At 33.8% G+C, this 14423-nt stretch overlaps 2 protein-coding genes across 2 annotated transcripts; one reads left to right on the top strand and one right to left on the bottom strand.

The window, feature by feature from the left end:
- Positions 1-3609: 3609 nt before the first annotated feature.
- LOC111038943 lies at positions 3610-4923 on the top strand. Its single transcript, XM_022322246.1, has 4 exons — positions 3610-4036; positions 4121-4192; positions 4274-4439; positions 4507-4923. The coding sequence occupies exons 1-4, from the start codon at positions 3988-3990 to the stop codon at positions 4667-4669; spliced, it is 450 nt and encodes a 149-aa protein (XP_022177938.1). The 5' UTR covers positions 3610-3987; the 3' UTR covers positions 4670-4923.
- Positions 4924-8781: 3858 nt separating this feature from the next.
- Positions 8782-12228, bottom strand: LOC111040352 (uncharacterized SDCCAG3 family protein-like). The gene is made up of 9 exons (XM_022324269.1): positions 11695-12228; positions 11371-11616; positions 11260-11294; positions 10859-11006; positions 10729-10797; positions 10484-10561; positions 10070-10407; positions 9832-9993; positions 8782-8965 (listed from the first exon to the last, which is right to left on the bottom strand). The coding sequence occupies exons 1-8, from the start codon at positions 11852-11854 to the stop codon at positions 9868-9870; spliced, it is 1200 nt and encodes a 399-aa protein (XP_022179961.1). The 5' UTR covers positions 11855-12228; the 3' UTR covers positions 8782-8965; positions 9832-9867.
- Positions 12229-14423: the final 2195 nt, after the last annotated feature.

Genomic DNA, 14423 nt, shown 5'->3' with positions numbered 1-14423 from the left:
TGGTTCATCCACGCAGAGGCAACCTTCGCATGTCATCGCATTTCGGCAAACAACACACGTGTCAATCACGTGCTAACCGCGCTCGATGAAGAGGGCATTCGCGCCGTCGCCGACCTGCTCGGGTCCTCAGCTACGTACGACGGAATCCGCTGCCGCCTTATCGACGTTTTTGGCGTCCCTCGATCCACGTGTTTCCGCGAGATTGTTCTCCCTGGAGGCATCGGCGACCGCCGACCCTCTCAACTGCTCAGGGACATGCGCAACGCCGCCCCGAAAGATCTCTGAGAAGTCGCGCTCAAAGAGTTTTGGCTACAGAAACTGCCCACCAACGTGCTGGCAATAATATCGAGAATTGACGAACCTACGGACGCCCTCGCCGCCCGTGCTGATCGGGTCACGGAGGTCTGCAGCGCACAGCGAGTGGACGCCGTTTCCGTCCCCGACGACCGCCTCTCGGAACTCGCGAACGCAGTACGCTCACTAACGCAGCAAATGCAAACCGTCGTCGCTCGCATGCAACACCTCCCGGATGAAAGCAACACTTGCGCGGACAGCAGCACCTCGCGCCGGTACCCGCCCTCGCGTCACGCCGCGTCACAGAACTCGGAGATGTGTTTCTATCACTCCAAGTTCGGAAAGAACGCAAAAAAGTGTCGGTCACCCTGCATCTACGAGGCCACAGACGACAAACCGCGCGACTCACGGTCGCAAGCGGAAAACTAGCTACCGCAGCCAAGGCACCCGCCCTTCGTGCTGTGGTCTCCTCAATGCGGGCCCACATCAGCGATCAGCGCACAGGCAGGTTGTTTCTCGTCGACACCGGCGCCGAGATATCGGTCATTCCTTACGACCGCAGCCGCCAACAACAATCAAACATCACACTCACCGCCGCCAACGGCACTCTCATAGAAACATTCGGACCGAAGACTCTCGTCCTAGATTTCGGGCTCGCGCGGCCGTTTACCTGGACTTTCGAGATGGCCAAAGTCACTAACGCCATTATTGGAGCAGATTTCCTCCATTACTTCGGCCTCCTCGTTGACATCAGGCGCAACCGCCTGGTCAATCCGGTCAACCAGCAATCAACAAAAACTACGCGCACCCCGACTACAAACGCCCTGTTTCTCTCGGCTGCACGCACACCTGACTGGGTCGAGATACTGCAAGACTTTCCGAACGTCACCCGCGAGTTTCCAGTCCCTGAGAAATTTCTCCACGACGTCGAACACGTTTTACCGACCACCGGCCCGCCGTTATTTGCCCGCCCGCGTCGACTACCACCAGACAGGCTCGTCGCAGCCCGCCGTGAGTTCGATCACATGCAGGAGCAAGGCATTTGTCGCCCGTCGTCAAGCTCCTGGGCAAGCCCACTGCTACTGGTATCCAAAAAAGACGGTACATTTCGACCTTGCGGAGATTACCGTCGCCTCAACAACGTTACCACCCCGGATCGCTACCCGCTGCCGTATTTGCAAGACTTCACGGCCAACCTCGCGGGGTGAACCATTTTCACCAAGCTTGACCTCATCCGCGCGTACCATCAGGTGCCTATCGCGACAGCTGACATCCACAAAACGGCGGTCACGACGCCGTTTGGGCTTTTCGAATTTCCTGTTATGTGCTTCGGCCTACGCAACGCCGCGCAGACGTTTCAGCGGCTCGTGAACTCGGTACTCAACGGTCTCGATTTTGTCTTCGCCTATGTCGACGATGTACTCGTTGCGTCGGCAAGCCGAACCGAACACAATGGCCATGTTCGCTCTGTCCTCGAGCGTTTCGAAAAGTACGGTATCGCCATTAACCCGGCCAAGTGCGTGTTCGCAGTTCCGTCGCTTATCTTCCTGGGGCATGTCGTCGATGCTCAGGGTTCGCGTTCCAACCCGGAAAATGTCACAGCCATTCGTCAGTGGCCGCAACCTAAAACCAAGAAAGAGCTGCAGCGTTTCCTGGGATCACTCAATTTTTATCACCGTTTCATCACGAAGGCCGCCGCTCTACAAACCCCGCTGTACGCGCTATCGGCACAAGTTAAAAAACGCGACGGTCCCCTTTCCTGGACTGAAACATCACGTACAGCGTTCTGTTCGTGTCGTGAAGCACTAGCTGACACACTACGCTTAGCGCATCCGTCGCCCAACGCACGACTACGGTTATGCACGGACGCGTCAAACGTCGCTGTCGGAGCGGCCCTGGAACAGGAACACGGGGGAACGTGGCAACCGCTTGGTTTTTTCTCGCGTAAGCTTTCCGCTACACTAGCAAGGTACAGCACATACGACCGAGAACTCTTGGCCGCCTACCTCGCTACGCAACATTTCATGCACTCCATCGAAGGAAGGCACACTACGCTCCGCACCAATCACCGCCCGCTCGTGTTCATGTTCACGCAAAAAGCTGAAAAACTGCTCGACCGCCAGGCACGGCACATTGCTTTCCTGTCGCAATTCCTACACGATGTCGAGCACGTCAGCGGCGAAAGTAACGTGGTCCCGGACGCACTGTCGCGCCTCGAATTGGCGGAACTTCACCAGGACTCGCCAGACCTCAACCAGTGGGCAATAGACCAGGCAAATGACACCGAGTTACAAGGAATATTGTCAGGCAACACACCTACATCACTGGTATTAGACGCACGAAAAACTCCGAGCGGTCCCGTGTATTTTGACAAGACCAACGACCGGTCGAGACTTTTTGTACCAACGATACACAGGCGGAACACGTTTTCGGCACTACATGGTCAGGCCCACGGTGGCACCGCGGCGACGGCCCGACTCATTAAGAACCGTTTCTGCTGGCCAGGCATGGATTGCGATATACGGCTATGGACCAGATCATGCGAGAAATGTCAGAAATCAAAGGTACACAAACACACCGTCTCGCCACTCACGCCTTTTGCCACCCCAGATCGTCGTTTTGGACACATCCACATCGACCTGGTCGGGCCGCTACCGACATCAAACAACGCAAAATACATGCTTACATGCGTCGACCGTTTCACGCGTTGGCCAGAGGCATGGCCCCTTGTTGACATGTCCGCGCATACGGTCGCAACCACGCTCGTCACACAGTGGGTCGCTCGTTTTGGAGTTCCCGACACAGTCACCACTGACCAAGGCCGACAATTCGAGTCAGACCTCCTTAGGTCGCTCGTCAGCACCTTCGGCATCAACCACATCCGCACATCACCTTACCACCCCCAGGCGAACGGGATGGTGGAACGTTTCCACCGAACATTGAAAGCAGCGCTAACGGCGCAGGAGTCGCCGCGGTGGTCTGAGCGTTTGCCCATAGTACTGCTGGCACTACGTAACACCGTCAAGCAGGGAATCAACGCCTCTCCCGCTGAACTGGTTTATGGTGCCACACTCCGTCTACCAGGGGAGTTATTCCCATAGACCTATAAAAGAATGGACCGCGCATATCATATCCCAGTAGTGTATTTGGTTGAGTCAAAGATATGTGCGAGAGAGACAGACTTATGTTGGAATTTCTAAAGACATTCCAACCAAAATATTTTATCGTCCTTGAATATTTATATATTTTTTTAATGATAACGACAACCAACGAATGATAACATTTTAAAATCATTCCCCGCGTTATAGCATTTTGTTTTTATGGTTAAAACTTATGTTTTGAGTTATAAAGTTTAAATTTTAAAATTAAAATAGTTCTTATGTGCTCTGTGAGAAGCTGTAAAACCAAACATTCCAAGAATTCTGACATAAAGTTCCACAAGTAAGTACTACCTGTAATATAAGTAAGGTTTACATTATAATTAAAAATGATACACTTATTATATCTAAGTTCATAAATAAATTACCTTTTAATCCATATAGGTTTCCTACAAATGAAGAGTTGAAAAGCAAATGGTTATTAGCCATTAATAATGAAAGTTGGTTTGTGCCATCCCAGCATTCTGTTGTATGTAGCAAACATTTTGATATAGGTGATTATCAAACTAATGCTTTGGGGAACAAGAAGCTGAAAATGAATGCTATCCCAAAATCAACAATCATTCGTAGATCTTTACTTGAAGGTGAGAACAAATTACTGAAATTAGGAACCTGCAATGTTAGTTAATTATATTTTACTAAGACACAATATAAATATTTTAAATTAGATTTCGAGGTACTTCATCATTCAAAAGACAACGACAGTGACGGAACTATATTTGATTCAAATGATAGCGATGGTAAAATTAATATTGAATCCAATATTATGTATTTTCAATTATTGTAAATAATCGAGTAAATAATATGCAACAATTTTTTAGTTATAGTGAACACTGGAGTCAATGATTTTGTAGAAGATGGTATATTATTGTCAGAAATATCAAATAATTCTAAAGTGGATCTTGAAAACTCAGTTGTACAACAGCAACACGAAGAAAATAATATTAGTATGAATTCATCAACCTCAACAAAAACACCTCCACAAAAGTATTATATTTTTTTTTCAATTGTTTTTATACAAATTTTTTATGTACTAAAAAATGAAAATTTTTAGGAGAAGAAAACTATTTCGTTACTTGGGAGATTATGAAGAGGAAGATTTGGAAACCCCTAGAAAGAGGAAAATGTTTTGGACTGTTTATAAAAAAACCTTAGAAAAAAAGCCAATACCGAAAGATTGTTTAGACAAAAAAATCATAGATTGCAAGCTAAAATAAGGACATTAAATACATTAATTGATAGTTTACAAGTCGATAGCAAAATTACAGCCAATTGTTCCAATATTTTGACGGTAACTTAAAACTAAAACCTTCAACCTTCAACCTTCATCTACCTATCTTCATCTCAAAAATATACAACATAGCAAATTTATTTAAGCTAAATTTGGTATGTTTCAAGACAACAAAAACTAAGTTTTACCTTATTTAACTATTCTGTTGGTGTGCTTACAATAAAAAATTAAAATATAAAAAAAACCTATGAGATTCACATTTATTTATTTATACAACCTTCATGATACTATCTCCTTACAGTGGCATGGCGTGGAGAACGGTTAGGTTAGGTTATATACATTATATATTATAATATGATATTCTCAATAAGTAGTCAATAACTTTTTGAAATATAATTGGTTATATTATATTAATACATTATTATGCATTAATACTTGGGATATTTGTAATTTGCCTCTGGAAAATTTTTAGTTCGCCACGTCACTGTCTCCTTATAATATTTTATGATTAAGCTATGAATTAATATCAATGTATTTACTTACTATAGTGTGCAACAACAGAAGAAGAAAAGCATCTCCTCATGCGTCAACTAAGTCTGTCATCTAAAACCATCAGTCCAGAATTACGGAAATTTGCTCTAACATTACATTTTTATTCCCCGAATGCTTATGATTATGTTCGTAATATATTCAACAAATCTTTACCACATCCAAGTACAATTAGAAAGTGGTATGCAACAGTAGATGTCCGTCCAGGATTGACATCAGAATCATTAAGAGCTATACAAATTAAAGTTCAAGAATTTCAAGAAAGTGGAAAACAATTAATTGGAGGACTAATGTTAGATGAAATATGTATAAAAGAAAATATTCACTGGACTGGATCACGTTACCAGGGTTTCATTGATTACGGTCCGGGTAGCTTAAATGAAATTGATAATTTGCCATATGCCAAGGATGCATTAGTAATTATGGTTGTGGCATATAATGCACATTGGAAAATAGCAGTTGGCTATTATCTTATTAATGGTTTATCTGCAGAAGAAAAAGCTAATATAATAAGAACATGTTTATCACAATTACATCCAACAGGTATTTTAATCAAGTCACTAACATTTGATGGAGCTTCCAGTAACATAGCCATGGCAAAGGTATTGGGTGCTAATATACATTATCCATACTTACAAAGTTCTTTTGATCATCCTGAAACCAACGAAAAAGTACACCTTATTTTAGACCCTTGTCACATGCTTAAATTATGTAGAAATACTCTAGGAGATTGGGGATTTTTATTGGATAATGAAGGACAGCAAATCAAATGGTCATATTTTAATGCACTTGTTAATATACAAAATAAAACAGGATTACATTTAGCTACAAAAATTAGATCACAACATATCAATTATACCAAAGAAAAAATGCGTGTCCGGTTAGCTGTACAAACCTTCAGTAATAGTGTTGCAGATGCGATTGAATATTGTATGAATGATTTGAAGCTACCCGAGTTTCAAGGAGCAGAAGCAACAGTTAAATTTTGCCGTTTAATGAATAATATATTTGATGTACTGAATACTAGGAATTTTCTAAGTAAAAACTCATACAACAAACCTATTAATGAAAACAATAAACAATCAATTATACAATTCATGAATGAAGGAATAGTGTACATAGAAAAATTACAATGTCTTGATAATAAGTCAAATAATGTAGTAACTGTAATATTATTATTACAATCAAATAGAAGAACAGGATTCGAAGGATTAATATTATGCCTTAAATCTTTAATAAATTTAACTTACGATCTTATTAATGGTGGTTATCTTAAATTTATTTTAAGCTACAAGTTCAGCCAAGACCATGTGGAGATTTTTTTTTCTGCTATAAGAGCTAAAGGAGGCTTCAATAATAATCCGACGGTAACTCAGTTTGAAGCTGCATATAAAGCACTTCTAGTACATGCTGAAATCAAATCAAGCACAAGTGCTAATTGTCTTGCACAAGATGGTACAAGTATACTAAAAATATCAAGTTTAAAAAAAAAGTCACCAACCAAAGATCAAGATATGGTACTTGATTTATTATGTGCAGCTGGGAGTCAACATATTGTAGAAGATGAAGATGAACTATTAACAGTATACCAAAATTCCAATTATATTAAAGATGTGGTGGGGTATATCGCTGGATTTGTGGTGAGATCCATTTTGAAGCGTATTCAGTGTGAAGTTTGTGCTAAAGAAATAAAATCACATGAAACAAATTCACTATTACTGAATAAAAAAAATAGAGGTGGTCTTACAATGGCCAATGCTGATGTAGTTAGTATATGTCAGGTTGCAGAACGTACAGTCAGAGAATATTCCAAAAAATCTAACCACATAAGTATTGACTATTTGGTATTAAAATCAATATCAATGTTATGTATAGATAAATATTTTTTAAATTTAACAAACCACTTTATGGATCAAGAACTGCTCAATAACCATTTGATACATATGATTAGGTTAATACTTAAAACATTTATAACCATAAGAATCCATCATATTAACACAACTTCAAATGAAATAGACCAAAGAGTAAGAAGGTTATTTACTAAACTAATCCACTTTAAACACCAGTGAAAAAATTACTGTAAGGAAATACTTTGTTTCAAAATATTATTGTATTGAGTTTAATTTTTAAGCAACTATCACTATTGTAAAATAAATTATTTGTTACACTTTGTTATTTGTTATGAAACTAAAAAATATATTGACTAAGTTTATAAAATGTTAATTTTGAAATAAACTATTATTAATAACTAAACAATAAAGCACCATTTTTACTTACTTTTGTGATAATATACATTACAATTTATAATAATATAATATAGCGTATAATATAATAATTATAGTGGTAATAACTAGTAAGTAACTTAATCTTGAAATATTCTCAGATTACAGACATACTAGATTAAAATATAATACTGCCCAAAACAATACAGGTATACTGGTATACAGAAATAGAACTACTTCAATAGTTCAATAATAATAATATTATGTAATGGCACGAAAATAAAATATTTCAAAGACTAATTAATATATTTTTGCTTATATTCCCGAATAGCAATTTAGGTTCAGTAATTGTGTCAAATCATGTATAGAACTTATTGTTCAAGGCACTGTGAAAAATTGGTTCAATGCACTGTGTTTTCGAGAATTTGAATACGGAATTTACATTAGTCATTTTGGGAAAAGCACCGTGCTTTTAGGTAGTATGTGTCAGTGCAATGACCATGTTATGGTGTTAATTATACACGGTGTATATTCAGAATATATTTATTGTTCGTAAACAGTGATCCGGTCGGTTCATAGACGGATGAAAGGTTCAGTGCAAAAACGATGCATGTGTGAGTTCATACTTTGTGTATATATACTGTGAATTAACGGAGCTTAGGATAGTTAAAATACTGCAGTACTTATAAATAGTGCTCATTCAACTTATATATAGTTATAGATTATATATGCCAGTTATTCATTTATTAGTAAAAAAATAAAGATCTATATATAATCAATTTATAATAACTGTTATTTTATTAAAAACGAAATATAGTATACCTACAATATAAATTCCATACAAAAAATTTGAAAAAAAAATTGTATAACATACTATAAAGCCGTAGTAATATTATAAAATAAATTAATCATAAAAAAAAATATGTAAGTATAAAAGTATTTTTAATTATAATAAAACAATAAAATAGTACCTTTAGTATAACAATATTTAAAGATATAGGTATAAATTATTAAAACCTAAAGGAATACAAAATCATGTAAGAGAACATAGGTATATAATAATATATATATACACTTATATAAATATATAAAAAATTTACTTATGTATTTAATAAAATACTTAATACTATATTATAATGATATATTATTATAAAAATATATTGTATATAATATTATACTATAGGTATAAAATGATGATGATAATGTTATAAAAGAATAATTACAAAATTGTTCAAGAAAGTGATATTATATTAGTATATACCTAATAAATTATAAACATAAATCATTTAATTATGTAAAAATAAAAAAAGTATTTTAACGACTCGTTATATTTTAATTTTAAAATGTATATTATATTTAGGGAAATAAATACTCAAAAATTTGTTCAATTCATTGTTTTGGATTGGGGATTTCTTCCTTTTTTTCTATTGCCGCATGTCGAATATAGTTATCCGCAACTTGGTGAAAATGTCTTTCATCCTCAGGTGTAAGTCGAAAACCAGATAATGCTTCTAAATATAATTATATTATTATTTAAATATATAATGATTTACCAAGCATGTTAACCCTCAATTTTACTGAAAGGAATTTATTCAAATTCCTTTTTTTTTTGGAATTTTTAAATACATTCTTAGTTACTTGAAATTGAAAACCATTTTTTAAAATCTTGAGATTTTTTATACTATATTATACTTATAAGGAACGCACCATTTCGGTATAAATTATTTAATGGAACATTTTTCTAATGTAAAGGTACCTATTTCAAAATTTCAATAAGTAGTTTTTAATTATATTTAAATTTTTGCTATAGGCACTAAAAATAAGTCCTTGAAAATGTTTTTAAAAAATAGATAATATATATATGCACTTGTATATCTAGATATATATTTGGACTATTTTTAAAAATTTTAAATGCTGATAGAATGACTACAATTCTCAACTTGTTATAGTCTCCATATTATAATATCTTTCAAACTCTTTATGATGTGAAAATTATCCTAAGTAGGAAAAACTAAATGACTCAGATACTATTACTTGTTTGAATTTTGATTATGGTTTGTTAATATCTTTAAAAAAATGATCCATTATACGTAATTTTAAATTTACAATGTAAAATAGAAGTTCTAATTTGAAAATAGGTATAAGTTCTATCATCTATATGATGCTAGGACACTCAAGTAATACAAAATATTTTCTTTAAGTATATTTAAAAATTCCAAAAAACAGATTATATATATTATCAATCTGTCTAATCACCCTATATAATATTATATAGGTATAACATTATAAATAGATATGATCAGGTGGATTTTCTAAATATATAAATGTAGTAAAAATTAAATAAAAAGTGTAAAATATCACTTATATATTCACTCACCATAAATTACATCAAATAGATTCAGACTAATAAACTTTATTTTGTCTTGCCTTTATAACTATATAGTTTTAATACATCTTTGTCAAAGCAACAAGCAATTGCATTCCTTATTGATGCACTGAATGACATTGAACTGCCTACTTTCATAAGTATATGAGACTTCTGAAACAAAATTAATAATTTGATTCTTTAATAATATTATTAATTATATTCATTAATTTATTTTATTTAATCGTACCAATTTTTCTTTATTTGCGAATCCATCATCTATATTTGAAAGCATATTTTCAACAACAGTTACATTCTCAATTGATTGAGTTGGTAAAAGGTTGAGAAATGGTGTAGGAAGATTAGGTGAAGGCAATGCTAATGCTCGTGTCCTAGTATCAGCTTTCATCATGTATCCTACTTTTTTGTCAATATTTTGGACAGCTTCACAAATTTTGCTATTAGATCTGACTAACATCAACAATTGTAGCATTACATTTTCGTCTCTTTTTTTAAATTCTTTTGTTTGTTCTTCAATAATTTTTTTTAGTTCAGCGATATCATTAGTTAAGTTTCTGGAATCATTCACTGAAATTTAATGTAATAAATAAAATGTATTCAGAATATTTAATATTTTAATAATAATAATAGTATTATTATTTACTTATATTTTGTGTTTGTGATTCTATATTATGGTTATTATAGCTTTCATGTGATGGAGAGGGTGAACCTATATTGTTTTCTATAAACAAACAAAATATTAATATATACATAAATTATAAATAATAAAAAACATTTTTTAAAAACCAAAATCAAAACCACAATTTATTTTGGTTTTGGTTTCCATATCTTCTTCTATATATATTAAGTATTAAATAGTATATAGAAATCAAATATCAATAATTTTACCTTCATTTTCAATCTCTGGAGTGACCGGAGATGATACATAACTGCAGTTAGGTTGAATTATTGCCATTTCTACATAGAATTTTAACTTTGAATAGGTATTTAAATTAAAAACAATTATAACAATGTATACCTTGTGTTTGAATCTCAACAGACATGTTATTATCATCTTCTATTACAAAATCATTAGCCGAAACACTTGTCAAAAAAGAATTTATGTCTGAAGTTATTTCTGATAATAAATCATTATCATTAAAACTGTTATTATTATGTCCATTATCCTGAAATTATTAATAAAGAAATAGATACAAAATAATTATCATTGATTTTTTTTTATTTAATTAAAAAAAAAATTTTTTTAAAGAAGTTCCTAAAATTTGTTGGTATGGCAATGTATGCATTGATTGGTCAATGTAAGTAAAAAAAAAAAAAAATTATTATATATATTATATTATATTATAGTATATTATACAGTAATATTTAATACTTAAACTAGTACTTAAACTTAACTATACTTAAGTATGAATAACTCACATTTTCATCATTGTTGCTAGATGACTCAATAAAAACTAGAATAATATATATTATTTACTTAATTAAGGCATTTTATTAGTAATAGAAAGAATTAATATCTAAAATACTTACCAGATGAATTGATTGGTATTTTAGGAGGAACAGGTATTGGTGGTATGCTTGATGACTCAATCACTTTACAGCGTTTTTGACTCTGTTCGGGGGAAAATTGTTTTTTTGGTTTTCTTCTCCTGCCAGCCACTTTTGTTTTAGTATAACTATCATCACTTTCATCATCTTTAGCTGACTGGTCAGTATTGTCTGATTCGGATTGAGATGACAAAGTTTTTGATACATTTCTTGCTAATATTTCTTTATCTAAATATAATTTTACTATAGTTTATATTATATTTTTACTTAGTTATGTTATTGGTACTTATTGTCTACATATTATACCTAATGGTCCAGCTAATTTCTTGACATCAAACCAAGACCCATCAACATCGTTAGGCTCGTACGACTCTGTGATCATTTTCATAATATGTTTGTTGCTGAAGTGAACCTTGGATTTAGGAAACTCCAATTTAGTGTATGGAAACCAACATTTAGTAACCATATTATCTTGTGTTTGACACCATATTGAAGGCACATGTTGTATTAAGTTGCTTTGGGTAAATGATACAACATTCCAGGCACTTTATATTAATATAAACAAGTATTAATTATCTTAATTATTTTTCTAAGGATAGAGGCGTAGGTATAACAATTACATATTTACACTTATTATATTATTAATTACCCTGATGTACATTATATTAAAAAGTAAATACCTAACTAAAGAAGAATAAAAGCAGGATACAAAATATAAATACTGGTAAAAGGATATTATAGGTAATTTTATTGGCTATTGTATACTTGCATTTATTACCTCTGTTATAGACCAACACTTAAAAAGCATTTGTGAGACAGAGACAATACATATAAAAAAAAAAAAATTAATAAATTATTACTTTTTAAAATATTATTTCTGTAAATGTACAAAAGGTAGAATAAGCATGGATTTGTCGTCATCTGATTGTTTAATGGGCAACCTAACCATTTTTTTAGATATATCTGTTAATTTCCAACATCTGAGTGGTCCTAAATTATTGGCTTTAAAAATATTTAAAATTGATGAATTGCAAGGAAAGTTAAAAAACGAACCAACATTTTCATATTCGCGGCCTACAATCATAATATCATTATTCACGGAGGACATAGCAATATTTTCTATTGCAACAATACTACCCTTAATTAATTGTACACAATTATCTGCACTATTTAATTTTAAAATCATATTTGATAGACGCCAACCAGTAAATTGAGGGTTTTGTACTCCAGAAATCATAGGTCTGTGTTGGTTTGTTGAATGATATTTTAGGGGTCCATTATGTGTACTAAAAGTTGAATTTTTATTAAAATTACTAATTTGAATAGATTTTTCTTCAGCATACCTATGCACTAATTGTTGAAGTGGCTTCATTCCACTTCTAATTTGTTTTTTTATAGGTTGCTTAAAACTTTTAAATGGAAAACAAGAAAAATTATTTAAAGAGCCATATTTTTTAGCATCATCTGCAATGTGAATTAAAGCATGAATATTATGGGATATGTATGCCTTTCCATAAATTGATTGAAATGATTCAACAAAATGTCTAAGTAACGATTTCGCATAGTCATAATACTCCGAAGTAACATGTTCAGTTAAAATTATACGAATAGCTACTGATAAAACGACAAAGTTATTATAAATTTCCTCTTTAACATGTCCTAAGAAAATAACAAATCCAGTGTATAGTAAGCATTGTCTCAACTCTGTAGCTTTCCATCGATTGATATCGTGAAATGGATGTAATCTTGAACTTTCAGAAGGTCTTCTTTGGAATTCTTGTGGAATGAAATATTTTAAAGAATTCATTATTTTGTCTAATTCATTAACATGCGATTTAGGTAAGGCATGTTTATGTTTACTATTTATCCAAAATGTAATCAACTTTTTAGTAACACCAATACACACTAAATGCATATAATCATACGGTATGGATGTTACTAAATTTAATTTGGGAATTTCTGACAAAATAGATTTTCCTAAATGAAATTGGTTATCATTACAGTCTAAATAACTTTCATGGCATCTTATAGGAGCATCTAAGTCAGGAAAACAAATACGTCCTTCATCTCTAATTCCAACTGTTGTACAACTAACACATGAATGTTTACCAGTATGACCCTGTACTTTGAGAATATAAGATTTTGCTGGGGCATCACATAGTATAGCATGAACGTCTAGAGAAAAATGTTTATCATCAATTATAATACCATTAGATAAAATGTCTTTTAATTCAAAAACAAAATCCGACAAGTATTCATTTGCATCAGTTGGTTTACTTTTCCCATAAAATGCCCCAATTATAAAAACGTTTGGTTTAAGAATATCTAAATTTGAAAAATGCCCTAAAATAGGCCAAAGGCTTCTAGGTGGATTTTTGGTAATAGGGAGTCCATCAATCCCAACTATTAAATTTAGTTTTGGTGGTAAATCACAATATTTCATTAGTAATTTTACTTCTTCTTTGATTGAAAAATGATGATAAACACCACCGTCAATATTTTTTACGGTTGTAGTTGTAGGAGTTTTTAAGAGAGTACGTGCATCTTTTGGTAGATTACTGAATTGTGAACTTTTTCTTAAGTTTTTTAGTAAATCATTGAGTTCAATATGAGGAATCTGGTGCTTTATAGCCCAGGTGGCTATAATTAAGTTTAAGTCAAATAACTCTTCATCACAATCAGGTTCAGAAACTTCATCTATCTCAGAGCTAAACAAAGTGCTACATAAACTTTTAGAGGATTCACTAAGATTATCTAAAATTAAATTATTTTCACAAATATTTTGATGAAGAGAATTATTTTGTTCTATATTTGATACAGGATCAATATTTGTATCATAATTTTTACTTGATAGATTTGACATAGCTGTGTTATTTGGAGAAGAAGAAAGTAATAACTTAGCTTGCTTTCTTAACCTATACCGTGTACTTTTACTAGGTACAAACCGTTGTGGTGTTCCGGCAGCATTTTTATCCATTGTTGACCTAATAAAATAACATAACAAAATAACATTGTATCTATATATCAGATCTATC

Source organism: Myzus persicae, unplaced genomic scaffold (assembly GCF_001856785.1).
Source record: "Myzus persicae strain clone G006 unplaced genomic scaffold, MPER_G0061.0, whole genome shotgun sequence".
Classification (NCBI taxonomy): Eukaryota; Metazoa; Arthropoda; class Insecta; order Hemiptera; family Aphididae; genus Myzus; species Myzus persicae.
Note: the sequence above shows the minus strand (reverse complement) of the source record. Positions and strands in the feature narration are given on the sequence as shown.

Bases quoted from the DNA above. Each gene is read 5' to 3' on its own strand.
- LOC111040352 (XM_022324269.1), bottom strand. From the start codon at position 11,854: ATGGTTACTAAATGTTGGTTTCCATACACTAAATTGGAGTTTCCTAAA. The intron at 11,007-11,259 runs GTGAGTTATTCA...TAATAATTTCAG, and splicing joins CTAGCAACAATGATGAAAAT to GATAATGGACATAATAATAA. The intron at 10,408-10,483 runs GTAAATAATAAT...ATTAAATTTCAG, and splicing joins ATCACAAACACAAAATATAA to TGAATGATTCCAGAAACTTA.
- LOC111038943 (XM_022322246.1), top strand. From the start codon at position 3,988: ATGAATGCTATCCCAAAATCAACAATCATTCGTAGATCTTTACTTGAA. The intron at 4,193-4,273 runs GTAAAATTAATA...ACAATTTTTTAG, and splicing joins TGATTCAAATGATAGCGATG to TTATAGTGAACACTGGAGTC. The intron at 4,440-4,506 runs GTATTATATTTT...GAAAATTTTTAG, and splicing joins ACAAAAACACCTCCACAAAA to GAGAAGAAAACTATTTCGTT.